Source organism: Loxodonta africana, chromosome 1 (genome assembly GCF_030014295.1).
Source record: "Loxodonta africana isolate mLoxAfr1 chromosome 1, mLoxAfr1.hap2, whole genome shotgun sequence".
Lineage (NCBI taxonomy): Eukaryota > Metazoa > Chordata > Mammalia > Proboscidea > Elephantidae > Loxodonta > Loxodonta africana.
Window position 1 is genome coordinate 88,695,876 of NC_087342.1, and position 19,604 is coordinate 88,715,479.

Genomic DNA, 19,604 nt, shown 5'->3' on the forward strand with positions numbered 1-19,604 from the left:
GTGAGTGAGCACTTCCAATGCTGCATCCATTTGTTGAAACATCTCAATTGGTATTCAGTCAATTCTTGAAGCCTTGTTTTTGCCACTCCCTTCAGTGCAGCTCTGAGTTCTTCCTTCAGTACCATCAGTTCCTGATTATATGCTACCTCTTCAAATGGGTGAACATTGACCAGTTCTTTTTGGTATAGTGACTCTGTGTATTCCTTCCATCTTCTATTAATGCTTCCTGTGTCATTTAATATTTTCTCTTTAGGATGCTTCAATATTGTATCTTGAGGCTTGAATTTTTTCTTCAGTTCTTTCAACTTGAGAAATGTTGAGCATGTTCTTCCCTTTTGGTTTTCTACCTCCAGGCCTTTGCACATGTCATTATAATACTTTACTTTGCTTCTCAAGCTGTGCTTTGAAATCTTCTGTTCAGCTCTTTTACTTCATCATTTCTCCCTTTCACTTAAGCTACTCGTCATTAAAGAGCAAGTTTCAGAGTCTCTTCTGACATCCACTTTGGTCTTCTCTTTCTTTCCTCTCTAATGACCTCTTACTTTCTTCATGTATGACGTCATTCCACAACTCATCTGGTCTTTGGTCGTTAGTGTTCAACGTGTCAAATCTGTTCTTGAGATGATCTCTAAATTCAGGTGGGATATGCTCAAGGTCATACTTTGGCTCTCATGGACTTGTTCTAATTTTCTTCAGTTTCAACTTGAACTTACGTATGAGCAATTGATGGTCTGTTCCACAGGCAGCCCCTGGCCTTTTTCTGACTGATGATATTGAGCTTTTCCATCAACTCTTTTCACAGATGTAGTCGATTTGATTCCTCTGTACTCCATCTGGTGAGGTCTAGGTGTATAGTTGCCATTTATGTTGTTGAAAAAAGGTATTTGCAATTAAAGAAGTCATTGGTCTTGCAACATTCTATCATGTGATCTCTGGCATGGTTTCTAACACCAAGGCTATATTTTCCAACTGCCAATCCTTCTTTGTCTTCAACTTTTGCATTTTAATCACCAGTAATTATCAATGCATATTTGATCAATTTCAGACTGCAGAAGTTGATAAAAATCTTCAATTTCTTCATCTTTGGTCTTAGTGGTTGGTGCCTAAATTTGAATAATAGTCATATTAACTGGTCTTCCTTGTAGGCATATGGATATTATCTTATCACTGACATCGTTGTACTTCAGGATAGATCTTGAAATGTTCTTGATGATGAATTTAATGCCATTCCTTTTCAAGTTGTCATTCCCAGCGTAGTACACCATGTGATTGTCCGATCCAGAATGACCAATACCAGTCCATTACAGCACACTAATGCCTAGAATATCAATGTTTATGCATTCCAGTTTATTTCTGATGATTTCCAATTCTCCTATATTCATACTTCATACATTCCACATTCCTGTTATTAATGGATTTTGCAGCTATTTCTTCTCATTTTGAGTCACGCCACATCAGCAAATGAAGGCCCTGAAAGCTTGACGCCATCCACATCATTAAGGTTGACTCTACTGTGAGAAGGCAGCACTTCCCCAGTTGTATTATGAGTGCTTTCCAACCTGAGGGGCTCATCTTCCGGCATTATATCAGACAATGTTCCGCCTATATCCATAAGGTTTTCGCTGGCTAATGCTTTTCAGAAGTAGACTGCCGGGTCCTTCTTCCTAGTCTGTCTTAGTCTGGAAGCTCAGCTGAAACGTGTCCACCATAAGTGATCCTGCTGGCATTTGAATACTGATGGCATAGCTTCCAGCATCACAGCAACGTGCAAATCCCCACAGTACAACAAACTTACATACTCGTGGGGAGACAAATGAATAGATAGATTCAAATTCTAACTAACTACTTAGTTAGTTATAAATGAGTAGATGGGTTAAAATTCTAATTCACTACCTGCTATGTAATCTCAAACAAGTTATTAAACCTCACCAGTTTGTTATTCGGAGCCCCGGTGGCACTAATGGTTAACTGTTCAGCTGCTAACCAAAAGGTCAGCAGTTCAAATCTACCAGCCATTTCTTGGAAACCCTATGTGGCAATTGTACTCTGTCCAACAGGGTCACTATGAGTTGGAATTGACTCGACCGCAACGGGTTTTTGTTTTGTTTTGTCTTTTGATTTGGTTCATTATTCAGTTTTAAATTGGAATAATACTAACCACCTGGAGGAGTTATTATAAAAATAAGAACGTGTATAAAACTCTGGGTATAAATTAGCTTACATTTTTTCTTAGTGAACTGCCTTATCTCTCAACCCCACCTTTTTCAGTGATACTCAGATCTATAATTCCAGTCCAATATCTCAAGTCATATGTCTCTAACTGATTCTAATGCCTTTATACTGTATGATCAATCATCTCAAATCCAAAATATCCAAAACTAAGCTTGCTTTTTCCTTATCTCTAACACTCCCCAGGACATGTGTTTGAAGCCTTGGAATCACCAGATTCTTTCCTATCACCAAGTCCTGTTAATTTTTTCATTGAAATGTTTTACAAATATCACCTCTCCCTACACAGAATAATAATAATAATAACAGATAACACTTATATTGTCCATACTATGTGCCAGGCACTTTTCTAAGTTATATATATCAACATATTTAATCCTCAGACAACCCAATAAGGTACTTGTTATTGTTATCCCCATCTTAGAGATTAGGGAACTGAGGCACAGAAAAGTTCAGAAACTGACTCAAAGTTATACTGCTAGTGCGTGGCAGAGCTAAGATTCAAACCTAGGCAGCCTGGCACCGAAGTCTATACTCTTGCCCTGCTACTCTACGCTGCCTCTGTATGCTGAGTTGCCTCTCTCCAAGAGCACCTTCTTGGCAGTCAGCAGCTTGACCTAAGTGTTCTGAATAGCCCTTTGGCCACTAGGTGTGTCCAATCTTTGGTTCAAAGTAAACACCCCATAAGGAAATCACTCAGATGGGAAGAGATTAGCCTGCTCAATATGATGCCCTCTGCCACCCAGATCCTCATTCTCTGCTTCATCCAGGTCATTACCAAGTAACATACCTGGCCACTTGGAGGGGGTGCCGCTTTCCCCTCCCATGATTAAACGGTTGCCCTCAAGTAGATTGCAACTCACAGAGACCCTATAGGACAGAGTGGAACTGCCCCATAGGGTTTCCAATGAGTACCTGGTGGATTTGAACTGTTGACCTTTTGATTAGCAGCCTCACAGCTCTAAGCCACTACGCCACCAGGGTTTCTCCTATGACTAAAGGTATAAAAAAAAAATCTTTCCCTCTTGGTTCAGCAAAGATAGAGTTACCAATTTTCAAAGGAAAATTTTACTACACAGCTTAGGGAACATTGGACAACAAAAAAATTCATATTCCATAGAAATTAGTGAACTAACAGAGTACAAATTTATTACCTTAATTTTTAGCCGCGTTGTCTGGCTATCTCTACATGTCAGAACGGATGTCCAGCAATGATCTAAAATGTATATTCATCCAAAAGAAGCAACCCTTCTTTTCTAAGATTCTATGGCTCTGGACCTTCTAGGTCTAACCCTAGTCCCTGATTCACTTCTCTTGGTCCTGTTTGATTTATCTGTAACTTCTTCCTTAGTCTGTTGTTAAGGCTGCTTCTACCCTCTGGAAAATCATGGCTTTTTTTTTTTACCCTCTGGAAAATCATGGCTTATGCACCTGGCTTTTAGGCTACTAAGTAGGCCTGGTATCACTTGAAGCCCTGCGGCCTTGAAAGCAGGCACCATCTTGCTCTAACAGCCAGAAAGAGACCCTGCAACTCATCTGCCTCTTCCAACTCATGCACCTCATCTATAACTGCAACCAAGTCCCTGCTTCCTGTCAGGGCTTCTCTACTTCCCTGTTATGGTGCATAAGCCGTGATTGGTAGGTCCTGGGCTCAGAGCATCAGCCAGCCTTTCTGGCTTTGGTTACCAGCTCCCCTACTTCACCAGGTCCTCAAGGATGCTCTACAGGGAAGTGACCTCCCAGAATTTTTCACTGTATTTTTGAAAGCCATGAGAGTTTAAACATAGAGTGTCCTTAGAATGTCCCAAGACAGGGTACACGATGAATCCACATGGCAACTGGCCCTTCCCCCACAATCTCCTGTCCGAACAAACTCCCTGAATCTTATTTCTCCCTTGCATAAAAAATGCCATTGGCTAAACAGTGTTCGCAAATAAAAATCCAAGCTTTTTAATCAGGCTTCACAGTTTCCATGGGAGGTAATGTGGCAGAGTGGTTTCAGAGTTAGATTCAACTAGGATTGAACTCTAGCTTGGCTATTTAGTAGCTGCATGACCTGGAATAAGTCACTTAAGGTCTCTGAGTCTCAATTTCCTGGTCTATAAAATGGAAATGACGAAATCTATACCAGAGTGTTGCTGTATACAACCATGTATATAAGTTCCCTGGTTACTACATACTGCAATTACTATTGTTGTTAGCTGCAGTTAAGTCCATTCCGACTCATGGCAACTCCATGTGTGCACAGTAGAACTGCTCCATAGGGTTTTCCAAGGCACCTCTGAGTGAGTTCAAACTGCTAACTTTTTGGCTAGTAGTGGAGCGCTTAACCGTTTGTGGCATCCAGAGACTCCAAGCAATTATTACTATAATTTTATTAATAAGCTATTCAGGGACTTTACAATTATTAATCTGTCACTTCCTCCCCTCCACCCCCCAACATGCTCTCCAAAGCAGGTGTTACACACCTAGAGGATAAACTTGGTATAATGAGCGAATAGCCTAACAAGCTCACACAAGACTCTTGCAATCTTTAAGACCTGATGCTAAGTAAGAAACAAGCCACTTCTGCCTACCCCCATGCTCCCCACTTCATTTGTGCCCCTCACCTGCAGGGCTGCCCCTGTCCTCCCAAGTCAGAAGATTTGTCTTTTTTCACCAGGTCTATCACTAGCCAGCTCTCTGGGGCAAAATGATTTAAAAAGCCCCTTTCACATCTATGATTCTAAAAAGAATCATCAAACAAGCATCAGGATTCAAGCTAATTGAGTATCAATCAGGAACAATCATTAAAAAAAAACTCCAAAGTACTAACATGCATCACTGAGAAAATAAAATGCATCTGTGCCCAGGAACAGCACTTCTGTAAAGGTGTTTATTGCATAGACAAGCATCTATATTGTCATTAACGCCTCTCGCTCATTTGACTTCTCACCAACTGCTCCTCGTTCCCATGGCAACAGCCCTTCCACTCATCAGGGGCCTACTGAACAAACCACTCTCATTTCTCTTTCTCTACTGCCCAAGGAACCCATAGTAGATTGGGAATCCGAACAAAACATAAGGCAAACAAGTACAGGGCAGGCAGAGCCTCCTCCCCCTCTTATACCTCCAAACTTCATACCTGCTCCCCTCCCCATGCAAGGCTTGCTCAGGCCCCTTGACCAGCCCAGCCCTGAGTCATCACATTCTCACCATGTTGGAAATGCTCCGGGTGTTGGCAGGGTTCAGCATGACAATCTCAGTGGTGATGTGGCCCTCTACTGCCTCGGTCATCTCGTCCACTGTGCAGTTGATGGACGGGTCATAGGTCTTGAACCAATTGTCAGCATACCACCCAATGAGGAACCAGACATACTTCTTCCCAAAGAGACGTTCCTTGTACACCTGAATACAGAGAGGGAGAGGCATGGATTTCTGTTTCGTTTTAATTTGCTTTACCTCATTTCATACTATTCAGCCCCTTGAGAATCAAACAGCACAGGATTAAGAGGAAAAATCTACAAGTCTTGGGGGTGGTAGGGAGGGCTGAACAATTCCTCCCCAGCCCCTCTGTTTCTGAGTAGCTTTTCTAGCCAGTCAGTAAAGAGCATTCACAGGCTCCTCAGGAAACAAAGCAGTAGGAAAATGAGATCTGGAGAAAGTTCTAGTATGAGAAGTTGAGGGAACGGAGTCAGGGCCAAGACACAGGGATATCATATTAACCATCACCTCAGATACGATCATGTATCACCTTAAGCACAGATGCGGAGAGGAGAACCCCATGAGAAACCCAAGGCTAAGATCCCACCCAGTCCCCTTCCCTCTTCAGATTCCAACTCCACCTCACAAAAAACTTTCCGAGCTTCAGTCTCATAGAAAAGTCCCACGATGATTCGGGCATCCTGACGCTATAGAGTGGAGAGAAAAACAGAGCTCCTGAGAGAGGCCTAAAAACGCCTGAGGGGCTAAGACAAGCACCTTGACATTTTTTATTTCCCATCCCAGAGTACTTAGTGCAGGGTTCTATTCAATGGGTAGTAGTTAAATGTCAACTGGAAGATGGAGCTAAACTTCCCCAGGAGATGCTGCTGCCTCACAGAGTCAAAGCCTGCCCCCGCCTGGTTCATCTCCAACCAGCTGCTGCTCCCCACCCCCCGCCACTCCCCAGTTGCCAGGCTAAGCCCACCCTCCCAGCCAACCCACCTTAAGGTTTTTGACAGGCACAGCTGGGTCTGAGAAGAAACTCTGACGGAAAGTAATCTCAATTCCAGCTTCCTTCACTCGCTCCTCTAGGTCATCCAGAGTCTTGGGTGAAAATCAGAAACAAGTAGGAGAAAAATGGGGTGACAAAGAGTAAGGCCAGAGATGCTAACTGAGGATTGAATACTCAGGGCAAAGCAGCAGCCATTCAGAACTTTCCTCCAAAGCTTCTCTCCTCGAAGGAAAAAATCTGGAAGGATGCATTTGAAGTCTTAGGATGTGGCTTTCCAATGGGAAGGTGCATGGCAAGCCCCTCTGGAGGATCTGTGTTCAGGAAGTCACCCCATCCATCCCACTCTCAACACTGACAGCAACAATGGGGGAAAGGATGGAGGAACCAAGAAAAGGAGTCAGGGTCTGGTAGAGACAAGACAGTACAGAGCTCAGGAGGCAGATAGACAAAAGGATCAGAGAAGAGTGGCCTGATAATCACAGAGACAAAGTTGATTAAGGATTAAAGTGCCACTGAATATAAGAGTGGATAGAGGACCAAAAGAAGGGAATAAAATGGAGGGAGCAGACTGCCTTCTTCAAGTGCTAAAAAAAAAAAAAAAATTTGCCATCAATTCTGACTCATGGTGACCCCATGCATGTCAGAACAGAATTGTGCTACATAGTGTTTTTCAATGGCTGTGATCTTTCAGAAATAAATTGCCAGGCCTTTCTTCTGAGGCACCTCTGGGGAGGCTCAGACCACCAACCTTTCCATTGTTAGCTGAGTTCTTAACCATTTGTACCACCTATAGACTCCTTCTTCAAGTGTAGAGCCGTGTATTTCCTCTCTTTACCTCCACAGATCTCCCTCTCCCTATCAACCCATCAACCTCTCCTTGTCTGTCAGCATCTTCAACTATCAGACCCATGTACATGCATTTGTCTCTCCCCCGTATCCATTTCTACAGCTCCGTTCCCTCTGTTCCCATCCACGCCCACCCTCCCTCCCTCCCTCTTAAGTGTCTCTAGAATCTGCTACCTTCCTGAGTTCCTATCTCATAGTCCCTCCCTTCTCTTGCCTCAACCTTGGAGTGAACCTACTTTAACAGAAGTGAGTCATGTTGGGTGTCTCTGTCTGGAGGACAAAGCATCAAAAGGAAAAAAAAAAATCACAGAACCAAAAAGCTGAAGAGGATCACCAAAATGCAACTTGTTCATTCCTCTGGACTACACAAAGAATGTGCACTTAACCCATTCAGAATGCATTCCTTTCTAAATAAAGAATCAAGATCTTCCCCAGAAAATGAATCCTGTGTCACACATCTGTCCACTGCAGTTTGAGTGGAAGCCCCTTTACCCCATCCCTCCTCACCGAAGTGAAGACCTCAGTGGTCTGCTGGATGGTGGCAATCTTCTTCCAGCCCCATTTTTCAAAGAGTTTCACACGAGTCGGGTTGTGGAGTGTGGCTGATGGATGAGTACGAAAGAATGTGGGAAAACGCTGCCGGTTTGACAGGGCTGGTGAGCTTGAGCCATAGGAAAGCTAAAATGAGTAGGAATAATGCAACATGGTGTATTCCTCATGGACTTCATGTTGCTAAGAATTCCTTTAAACTTCTCCTGCCTCTGTCCCCCATTTCTCCAGACCTCCTCTCTTCTGTCCCAGGAAAAGTGATTCTCAAAGGCCCATACACCCCTCAGTATCAGGATGCTCTTCCACTGATCTGACTTCAACCCCTTCTGATGCAGGATGAGGTTAATGGCAGCACTCTCAGGCCACTGTTGCTAGGATGCCAACTGGCTCAAGTCTGCCAAAGGACTCTGAATCTTGGCAGCAGCAGGCCCTACTTTCCCGGCCCCCTCCTTCAGTACAGCCCTAAAGGGACTAGCCCCACCCTCTGACCCCCTCGGCCTTGCTTACCACAATGAGGTTCCACATCCTGGCAGCCTCAGCCACAAGCGTGGAGACGGAGCTGCAGCCAGGCATGAGGATGATCTTGATAGGGTCATTGTAGAGCAGCTCATACAGGTACTTGGTGGCTTGGCCTGGGTCACACTGAAAGAGGAGGGAGGAGATGAGAGTAGGCTCTCCTAGGACCCCACCCTTCCCTGCAATTCCTACTCTTTTATCCTTCTCTGACAGCGGAGCTCCTCACTCCATTACCCATCTCTCTGCTGAAACCCTTTCATCATTATTACCATTTTCTTCTCCTTCCTGACATCTCTTCCCATGAAGGTTCTTGCTTCTCATCTGTTAGACACCCTTCTCTTTCTCCCATCTGGCACCTAATCCACATCCTCTCCTGCATGTCTCTCCTTCAGTATTAACACATATACAGCCTTCCCCCCTTTCAGCTCTTCCTCAGACATCCCCAAGCCCATCTTCCCTTCATCACCCCTGCCCATTATCCTGTACTTCTTTGCCCCAAACATCTGTGGCTTAGAAAGAGTCTGCAGGAATAGGAATACTCTCCCCAAGTTCTCAGGCAGCTTCCTCAAAGCCATATGATGAAAATTCCTCCCTCACCTCTGCCAACTCCCTCTCCCTACCTTCCATTCCTCTCTCCCTCTTCTTTTTTCAGGGCTAGTGATAAGTAAACAAGAGAGAAAAGGAACAAGACCACTAGGGGGTCCTGCTCAGTGATCCGTCCCCTCCTGCTGGGCCCTGACATTTGATGGGTCCATTAGAAAAAAGAAGATACTCTAAGGGTGGGAGGGAATGAAACAAGAATGAGGAAGGAACCTGGGGAGAATAAATAGAATGGTTTAGGAGTGCTTGAAAGAGAGGCATGGAGGTGCGGCAAGTAAATAATGCAGACAGCTAGAGGAAAGGAATGATGAGAGGAGAAATGGGGGAAGAGCCAGCCATGGGTCTCCCACTACCGGGTGCCCTCCTGCTGAAGTCTGACATTTCAGAAGCTGTTGGAGCCCCAAAGGAAGTGGAGAAGAAACGGAAGGCAGTGGGGAGCAAGGGCAGAGGGGACACAGAAACGAGGCACAGGAAACTGGGGAGGGTGAAATGGGGGGACAACTAGAAGGGAAATAAAGGAGCCCCCTGCCCAGAGCCTGCTCACCTCCCACTGAGGCTGACATTTGGGACACTGTGGGAAGTTGGAGAGAAGGGAGCTAGAGGAGGCCAGCAGAGTCTGCAAAAACAAACCCTCACCAGGACCTCTCTGTGCCGACCCCCTCCCCATACCCGCTCCTCTGCAAGGGGCAGGTCCCATCTTTCTGCACTCTCTCAGCACCCATTACTCCAGATCCAGCTCCTCCCAAGCCCCCTCAGTAGCCCCTCCATTTCTTGTCTTATGAAAAAGTTGCTAAGAACAATGAGAACAGATAATATATGTACAACAGGGCAATGTATATGCTGCCCCAATGTCTTAGTTTGCTCATTACTTATTTACCTTTTCTTACACACCTCTCCGCCTTCCACACCCTATTCCTCCACCTGTCCTTGGTACAGGAGACCACAGCATTCTCACCCCTCCCCAAGAGACTTCCTGTTCTCCCCCTCCCCTTTGTTCTAGCAAGGATCTGCGTTTGCAGGCAGGAATCAACACATCCCAGTTCCGCTGCCTTCCCCTCCTCCTCTTGCTGCCTCTGCTATTTTCTCCTCCAGCTCCCTTCTCCCAGGTCCCCCATCTGCTCCTCTAACACCTCCAGGGAATTACCTGTCATGATGGATGAGTTTGAGCTTACAGTCAGGGCTCCCTTATCTCCATTATCCGCTATCACAGAGCCTGCACCCATCTCTCCCCACTCCCCAGAGCCAATTAGCTCTCTTGCTCTCCTAAGCTTGACCTTTCCATCATCTCTGACCCTCTATTTCTCTATCTACCTCCCCTCCCCTTGGACCTAATTCCTTTCTCGTGTCCCATTGCTCTCCCCATAGACATCCTGGTGCATCCACCAGGGCAGATCTTCTCCGTAAAAATGCAAATAACTGGGACCCATCTCTGACCAAGGAGTTAGAATCTGTGTTTTTAACAAACTCATCTGGTGATTCCAATAAACACTGAAGTTGAAGAGCCACTGTGGAGGTAACAGGCAGGGGGGATTTGAAGTTCTCTCTACAAGCCCCTAACATTCCTTGTACTCTCTTCTCAATCAAGCACCCTAATTCACCCCTACTTCTGCCCCCTCCCTACTCACATACCTATTTCTATGTCTATACTGTTGTTCTAAAGAGTGGGTATAAATCCTCAAGCCACTACAGGTGTGAAATCACCAAGCCTTCACCTCTGTACTGTATTTCACCCTCCCCCAATTCCTTAAGTCTCTGGGGTCACCTGTCAGAAACAATCAATCTGAGATCCCAAATCTCCTTCCTTCCCTATGCTACATCCTTCCCTATACCTCCAATCATTCATGTAGGGGACAGGGGTTAGGGAAGGAATCTTAATTACCAGACCATCCCCCTCTCTGGACCCAAATTTTCTTATCTTTCCCCTCTCTCCTTCCTCTCCTAACTCTGTATTCCATTTCCCTTCTCGCATCCTAGAGGCCATAATTCTATAAGAGAAGTTCAGGGCCTAAGTTGCATAGGATGCCCCCTGGATCTTTCACCATCTCCACCCCCTCCTTCTTGGTCCCCACTGACATTCTTTCAGTTCCTTCCGCTCCCTCTTTCTTCTCCTCTATTCTGACTCCTCCCTATTCCCAAACTATTGTGGCGGTTCCCATTGGGATGCCTGATCTAACCCATTTTCCCAGTGCCTCTGCCCATCTTCTGACCATTAACCTTCCCCAACCACTACCACGTGCCACATATTCCCACAGTCCAGGAATCCTGGGGATGGAGGAATGAGGAGTTAGACAGGGCTCACAGCTACCTTGCTGTTTGTTGTGATAAACTAGAGCACTCCAGTCCCTCAAAATTCTCCTCATTCTGTCCCTATTCCTTCCAGCCCCAACCTACCCAAGACTTACCTTGTTACCATGGTAAATGTAAACCCCGATTCAGCTTCCCACCTCTGACAGTCCATCCATCCCCCAACCCACTCCCAGGTTAGTTTACTCCCCTTGAGCAGCATTGGCTGGTACCCTAAATCTATCACCAGTTCCCCAACCCCAGTTCTTCCATTCACTCCGGGGTCTAACAGTGAATGAAGGGTCTGCCTTGCAACGTGATTAACCATCTTAAACCCCTAGCCACTCGTCTTGAACCACCAGACCCTGTGACTCTCCCTGAGCTCCCACACCCCCAGCCATGTTTCTTCAAGTCACACATGGGAGGGGTCTGCCTCAAAAGCCCAGAGGGACTCCAGATGAGGCGCGCAGCAGGCCCCCTGCCCACCAAGCCCCCATCTCCCACCGACCCCCAAGTCCCGGACTACCTTACTGTCGTGGTGGATGAGCTTGAGCTCATAGTCCGGCAGGATGTCCCTGCGGCTATTCACGTCCTCCAGCGCCATCTCCACCGCGGGCTGGCAGGCCTGGCCCCCGGGCCAGCCCCCGCTCATGGGAAACAGCGCCCCGATGTACACTGCGCGCCGTTCTGAGGAGGGGTGCGGGGAGACCCGCGGATGAGGCCGCAGGAGATGAGGGGAGTGGGAGGCCCACACTGGAACCACCCCCGCGGCCATCATCACCAGGAGCGGCAGTGACCACCCCACCCGCGGGGAGGGGGCCCCTGGACCCATGGTGGGGGGGAGAGGGTAGCCGCGTGAGGAGACGGAGGAGCTCAGGGAGGACACTTTTCCCGGAGAGGGCTGCTGAACGGGTGTCGAGGAGGCACCTCCATCCCTGGTTTTGTAGGGAGGAGGGAGCTGGGGCCCCGGGAAGCAGGGAAGGTTGGCTTCCTACGGCCCCCGCAGCTCCCACTCGCCCCACCGCCACCGCGGACTCTCCTCGCGGACTGACCGACTGAAGGAAGGAGGAGGAGGGAGAAGTGGGGCTGGGAGGGGGCTCTGACGTCACCGGTGGCGCGCGGAGGGGGAGGGGGAGGGAGGGCATGAGAAGGGGGGAGGGAGGCGAGCGCCGAGGGGCGACGCCAGTCAAAGGGGAGGGGAGAGAACGAGAGAAGAGCAACTGCGTAGGAGAAAAAGAACGGAGCGCAAGGGAGGGGTCTCACCTAAGGACACAGTAGGGGAGGAGATGGGGGGGAAGGGGCGTGCCAGGAGGGCGGGGTGGGCGGAGGGAGCCGCGAAAGCCTGGATCATCAAGGAGCAGGGAAGGAAAGGACCAGAGAAGGAAAGGACCAGAGTGCGACGCGAAAGAAAGGGAGCTGCCGCGGAGAGTCTGAAATGGAGTGTAGATAGATGGGGTGAAGGACTGAGGATTGTGAAGAAGAGAAGGAAGGGGACGGTTTGAGGGAGAGAGAGTAGAGTGAGGAAAAGGGCGAACTGGTGTGGAGAGGAATGTTAGCAATAGCGGAAGGGAACTTGAAGCAGGGTAGACAGAGACAGAGAAAGGATGAAAAAAAAAAAAGGGAGAAGAAATTGAGAAAAACGGGAAGGGATCGAGAAGGAAAGGATTTGGGGAGGCGCGGAAGGAGGGGGCGTGAGAGGCCTGGCCGAGCTTGAGATGGGTGGGATGGGCTGATGGGGTAACTAGGTGAAATCCTAGGGAGAGGGCAGGCAAGAAAAGGTTCCAGAGAAGGTCGAGGGAGAAAGGAACACGGGGTGGAAGCTCAGGGTCTCCCGGAACCCTGCTGCCCCCTGCTGGGGTTCTGCCATTTGGCAGCGAAGCTGAGTCTGGGAAGAGGCGGAGCCGAGGGAAGTACAGCCAGGCAGAGAGATGGGAGGGACCGCAGCCCCACGGAAAACCGGGACTGGAGGAAGGAAACAGGTAGGGAGAGGGAACGGCCGTGAACTGGGGTGGGCGAAGGTGGGAGATGGACCGGACCCCACAGCCTAGGGTCAGAATGCCTGGGGATGGAGGGTGAAGAGTGAGGGGTGAGGGGACTGCAGTGCACGCGAAAAGGGTCTGTCATCTCACCTGAGTGTGGCGTTCGATTCACTGGCAGCAGGAAAGACGGGATCAGAGAAGAGTTACCACTGGCGCCCAGCTTCCCTGGACTGATCCCCAGCCCCCTCCCACACCTGTCCATGCCGAAGACGGGACAGCAGAAGCCTGCGTTTCTGAGGGGAGGGTGCCTGGGAATAAGAGCAAGGCGGATCTGGGGGTCAGGACTTGTTGGTTTTCTGCTTTTATTTCTCATGGGACAACGGAATTTGGGACAGGACTGCCAAAGGCTAAGGCAGGAGCAGGTCCTACTTTTGCGGAGTCAGAGGTTATAAAATTGGAGTCTCTCTTTAAGAAAAAAAAAACTGCAAATATAGCAAATTGGTTTTAACCAATTGCTGTTAAAATACCTTACTTTAGCAAATTTTACTAAAACCTATTATTGGGCACTCTGTTCCATTCCTCTCCATTATTAGCACACGGGAAGAGGCCCCTGTAAGTGAGAGACCCTGAATCTTAAGTTTCATTAGCTTCAAGGTAAATCCATCCCTGGATGGGATTCCCAATTTCCAGAATCGAATGGTAAATTAGAAGTAAAATAACTAAGTAAGGAAATCCAGGCCTGAGGGTCTACAAAGATAGAAAAAAAAAAGAGAGAGAGACAAATAAATGGGATGCCAGCATCCCAGGAGAAGAAGAGACAGCAGAGGGAGAGTCTGGGTGTTCAGGAAAGGTGGAATTTTGTGGAACTAGATGACAAAAATGGTGGGGACATAACATGGGATGGGAATGTTGGAGGTTGTCTGGAAGGTAACTGAGGTACAGAAAAGGACTGTCTTCTTCCCCAACCCCTGGGCCATCCTTAATGCTGGCCAATTCTGCCTCCAATTTTAGGGCTTTTTGCCCTGATACTTTTCCACCCCCAGATCTCCTTTCCAATCTTGTCAGTTTTTTCTAAATATGACATAATATTTCTGAGTCTTTACAATAATTCCAATAATATAATGAAAGGGTAGAGATATATTAATGAATGGGGAGGGATCGATTCTACAAGAGGGTGATGCATAGAAAGTTTTAGGTTTAGAGAAAGGGACTGAGGCTAGGGAAAACCTTAGCGAGGGTGAGATTCATAAAGGAAAAGAAAATGTGAGGCCCCAGACTTGGGAGTGGGGACGAAGACATAATCAGAGAAAGGTAAAAGAAGGAAGGCCCCAACATACTACAAGTGGAAACTGGTAAGGCAGGAGGAAGTTAGAGGCAGGTGGATGGAGGAAAGAATTAGGCTTTCACCTCCACCTCCCCAAGACCCCCCCCCCACACACACACATTTTGTACAGCACCCTGTCCTTTCCCACCATCCGTTCCCACCCTACTCCCATCCTCACACAAGCGTCCTCATCAGCTGCATGCAGGCAGCTGTTCCCCTCACCCTGGCAGTGGGGCTTGGGGGTGTTCCACTGGCCCTGACTACAGATGCTCCGGGAGCTGCCCACCAGATGGAAGTCCGGGTCACATCGGAAATCCACCCGGGCTCCATCCAGAGCTGGGAGGTCCCCACCCGTCACGAAAACTTTCCCATTTTCCAGGGTCAGATAAGACTTGGAGCAGATTCGGACTGTGGAGAGATAAGGAAATAAAACAGAGGCGAATTAATTGGAGGAGGCTAATTCCCCTTAGAGAGGAGGGGGCTTGCTTGGGATTTGGGTCTACAAGCCGCCTACTCTGCAGGATAACAGGTGTAAAAAGGACTCACCTCCCCTGCTTCCACACTTCCCTTAACCCTACACATTCCCAAAAGATAAAAAGGAAAAGGCACTTCCATTGTAGGAACCCAAGATGGAGCTATAAGCACACAAAATGGGGTCCTTTCAAAGTCAGCTATGGTGGGCATTTCTCCAGCTTTGAAATATGAAGATGTAGGTGACTTTGGATGCACAATCAGATTTGCCTTTCTTACTGTATTTTTTTGTGTGTGTGTGTGTAGTTAGCTTATGTTAATATTAAATTGACTTTTGCTTCCTAGGCATACAGTCTCTGGGTGGAAGACAGATATGTGAAAACGTGATAAAATCCTTTTAGAATTTTTTTTGGCTCAATCTGCCACTAATAACCCTCAAAGAGAATAACTCACAAATGAATAATGGGAAGTTATTTGATCTAATTGCCAGTGGGCTAATAAAGGGAGAAGGAAGTTAAATGTGCAGGCTGCTAACCCTGCTAATTCCTGCTGCACACAACCAAGTCCTTTTTACATAGTAATTGTTCAATAAATGCATTTGTGAATTCGGTTACACTTGATTTAAAGTGCTGACTTTGCAAGGGGTAAATGCTAAGTTTGAAAAGGGAGAGGAATGGTTCTAAAGACAGGAGGGGCTTTGCGAGGTTACTCACCGCAGCGGCTTGGTGTGTCCATGTCTGTCCAGGAGCCGTTGGCCAGGCACTTGCGGACCTTGGGCCCCACCACCTCTCGCTCCCCCCGGCAAACGTACTCAATCTCATAGTCCACCGGCAGGAAGTTGATAGCCTTTACCTGGTCCCGAGTCAGGCCCCTGTACCTGATGCCCCCTTCCCAGGGCGGGTGTATGATTTGGCAGCCTGAGGTATGAGTCCGGTAAGCGTGCAAAGAAGAATGGTGGGAAAGAGGAAAAGGCAGAGTCAGCTGCTGGAGGCCCAGGAGCGTAGGGCGTGGTCAGTGGGCAGGCTGAGGACCAAGGCCGAGGGGTGGGGTGCTAGGAGAAGGGAATCGGGACTAAAAAAAAAAAAGGACAGTGTTAAAGCTGATGAGAGAACCCACAAGTAGGGAGGAGAGGGTGCTGGTTAGGGGTAATGGAGAAAAGTAAGAAGTCGTGAAGGACGGGTATGTGGTGGGGCTTGGTAAGAAAGGCTAAACGAAGATTTTTGAGTTGAATTAGCATGGGGACAGGAGAGGGGGGCCTTCTGAGGCTACCTGGGCAGCAAAGGGGGACCAAGGAAAGAGAGCAACTGAGATGGTAATGTGGTGCCAGGTAAGGGGAGAGGGGCCAAGACAATAATGTGGGATCTCGGAAAGGTGGCCTAGTGTAGTAATGTGGGACAGAGGAATAGGGGGTGCTGTGTAGTAATGTGGGGTGATGGAAAGGAGGTCAGAAGTAGTAACGTGGGCCAGGGTTGCCAGGTAGTGTGGGCTGGGAAGCTATGTAGGGCTGACCGGATAGTGATGCGGAGCAGAAAAGAGAGGTTACAGGCAAGGGGTGAGTGGGGAGGAGGAGGGCCCGAGATCGCCGGAGGAGGGTGCACCTTCCGAGGTGGTGTTGGGGGTCTGCGCCCCGCCCGCGCCCAGGGGGCGGAGGAAGAGCGGCGCCAACCACAGCAGCAGCAGCAGGAGCAGCATCTGAGTGAGAGGCGGCCGTGAGGACTGGACCGAGCCCAGCCGACACGGCCCAACCCGCGAGGCGGCCGGGCCTCCCTCCCGGGCTCGGACCGGTCTCAGCCTGGGGCGGAGAGGAGCACCCCGCGGAGGAGGCGGGGGCGGAGCCCGGCGCGGGGTGGGGGAGAGGAGGAGAAACGCCTGTCCCCACCTTCCTCCTGCCTCCCTCGGCCCCCCACCCTCCCGGGACTCCACCTCTCACCACCTCGTCTCCCGGCCCCCGCGGCTCGCCGGAGCTGGCTTCTCCACGCTCCCCGGATCGGCCGCCTCACCGCTCCGCGATCCCTTCCCCGCCGTTCGCCCTCGCCCCCAGCCCCGCTTGCCCCTGGCTCTGGCCCCAGGGTTCGCCGGCCTCCCCCGCGAGCCCTCGCCAAGCCCTGCTACCCGGGCCCTGCGCTTACCTCGGCGCGCCGCCCGGCTCCCCGGCTCTCCCCGGGCCTCAAGGCCCCAGGCCCGGCCGCTCCCCGCCTCCCCCTCTCCCTCCTCCTGACCCTCCTCCCCCAGAATCCGGCCTCCAGCCGGGCCGGGGTCTCTCCTCTCCTCTCTCGTTTCCTTCAGACCCCACCCCCGTTTCTCCTTCCCCGGGGCGGCGGCGGCCGCGGGAGCCGGGAGCCGGGAGGGAAGGAGGCGGCGCCGGGCACCGGGGAAAGCTCCCGGGCGGAGGGAAGAAGGAGGGTGCAGGGGAAGACAGGGCGGGGGGAAGAGAGGGGAGACCGGGGAGAGTGCACCTCCCACAACCCGAGCCCCGGGAGCCGCCCCGGATCCCGGCCCCGCCCTGGACCGCCCACAGAGCCGGGGGTGCGGGCGGCGGGAGGGAGGGGAACACCCAGGCACACGCACCTCGGAGGGTTACCCAGCACCGCGAGGGAAACTGGGTTGGGGGCGAGAGAACCCGAACAAAAGGCAGAGGAGCTGGCGCTGAGAAAGCGAGTCTGGGATGGATGCAGGTGAAGAAAAGACGGTTGCACAAAGAGAAGGCAGTCCTGCATGGGGTGAGAGAATAGAGGCCGAGGCCTGAGGCCAGGAGGAGAGCTGAGGCGGGTGGGAGAGCAAGGAGAAGCCAGGGTCTGGCAGGGAAGGGTGGGGAGTGAGATGGGGAAAGGTTAGGAGCCACCTAGGCGAGGGAAGAGTTGGGTGGGGAAATGAGAGAGCTGGGAGACTAGAGCGGCTCCATGGGTCCAGCAGCTTTGATGCTCGCCTGCTCCTTGAAGGAAACACAGAGAGAAGGTTGCTAGCCAGAGAGGGAGGAGGGATATCATGGAGAGAAACTGATGCAGCATGGGGGAGGGGGAAGGCGAGAGAAGGAAACCTCCAGGTGGACAGGAGCCGATATTATCTTCTACACTCCAACCAGGCCTAGTGATCAGTATCTCTTGACTAAGGGAGAAGTGGAAGCTCTAGAGACAGGGTGAGGAAGTGCAGGCCTTTTGACAGCACACAGAGGCTGTGTGTGTGTGTGTGTGTGTGTGTGTGTGTGTGTGTGTGGGGTAGTGGTGGTGGTGTTGAGGAGGGTATGAGTTTGGGCAGGAAGAGGAGACAGAACTGAGGTCCTCTACCTTCAACCCTTTTTTATAACAGTATTTTGCAATGACCCCTTTACTATCCTCAACTGAAATTCATAGGTGATACAACCTACCTACACACATAACTTGAAAATTCACAATGCTTCCTTATCTGTACTGTAAAAGGCAGAAATGAAAGAGAAGTCATTTATAGTAAAGTAATATAAACAGTCTTTGAAAGTGTGAGTGCTGAGGCCTGACTACTGAGAAGTCATAATGAGGTAGGCAGATGCTTACACCTATCCACAGAATCACGGGAAAGAAGCTGCTACGCACACAGACTGATACAGGTGCTGAGTTGGTGACTCAGCTACTTCCAGCATGTTGCCATCAATGAAATGATTTAATGAAAAGTTGAACAACTCAAGGTAGCAAAGTCAGTCTTCCCTAAATTTGTGGAGAACTGTAATTGCATTCCTAGAAAGGTCATTGTATATTAAAACCATAAAAAAAAAAAACTGTATTCTAGGCTCAGATAATTAAACACGGGCTTTCACCTACATGAATGTCCTGGGAGACATTTGAGAATCTGGATGGTGAACAATTCTTCATTGTACAGGCTGTGCTTTGATGAATAACTTACACCCCTGCCCTGCCCATCCATGTCAATAGCACCTCCCATCATTGTACTTACAAAACACACATAGTGTTCACAATGTTCACTTGAGAACTGTTGAACTAGAAAATGGGTAGAAGAGAGTAGGACACGATTTCTAACACTCAAAGAACAGCCACCCTTCTCAGCAGGGCAGAACTAAAGAAACGTGGGTGTCAACTAAAATCAAATTATTGACACCTGGAAGAAGGCATGGGGAGAGAAGTTCCTTAGACCGACTGCTTTGGGAAGAAGGGTTTTCTGACCTGTGGCACCTCCACTGGCTGGATCAGCTGTCTTGCTGGTCAGCACCCTCCCTTAGAACTCCTCCTTAATGCTCCTATGTGGTGGTCAAAAGACTGTTTGCTCTGAGGACACTTCCCAGAACCCAAACCAAATCTGTTGTTGTCAATTCCAACTCATAGTGACCCCATGTGTTACAGAGTAGAACTGCTCCATATGGTTTTCAAGATCGTGACCTTGAAGGCCAGGCCTGTCTTCCAAGGAGCCTCTGGGTTCAAACCCTCAACCTTTCTGTTCGTAGTCAAGAGCTTAAGCATTTGTGCCACCCAGGGATCCTCACATAGGAGAGTATCTGAGCAAGCTTTCAAGGTCCTCGTCTGGTCTTTCATTCTGGCAATTTCTCTCTGGCTTCCTTGCTGTCCTGCCTGAAATTGGAATAGAAGGGATGTCCCCTTAAGTCTCTCCTGGAAAAAGAGGTGTCTAT

General features: G+C 49.2%; 1 protein-coding gene across 1 annotated transcript in view; it reads right to left on the bottom strand.

Moving 5' to 3' along the window:
- The window catches only part of GABBR1 (gamma-aminobutyric acid type B receptor subunit 1), a 31,423-nt gene extending 14,445 nt beyond the window's left edge, over positions 1–16,978 (bottom strand). Inside the window, exons 1-10 of the mRNA XM_064282671.1 lie at positions 16,591–16,978; positions 15,706–15,909; positions 14,744–14,929; positions 13,348–13,368; positions 11,745–11,905; positions 8,327–8,461; positions 7,778–7,948; positions 6,415–6,516; positions 6,054–6,119; positions 5,425–5,616 (exon numbers count right to left, since the gene is read on the bottom strand). Coding sequence (XP_064138741.1) covers positions 5,425–5,616; positions 6,054–6,119; positions 6,415–6,516; positions 7,778–7,948; positions 8,327–8,461; positions 11,745–11,905; positions 13,348–13,368; positions 14,744–14,929; positions 15,706–15,909; positions 16,591–16,684 — 1,332 coding nt within the window. The 5' untranslated portion in view covers positions 16,685–16,978. The remainder of the gene's footprint in view (positions 1–5,424; positions 5,617–6,053; positions 6,120–6,414; positions 6,517–7,777; positions 7,949–8,326; positions 8,462–11,744; positions 11,906–13,347; positions 13,369–14,743; positions 14,930–15,705; positions 15,910–16,590) is intronic.
- Between the last annotated feature and the right edge of the window lie 2,626 nt (positions 16,979–19,604).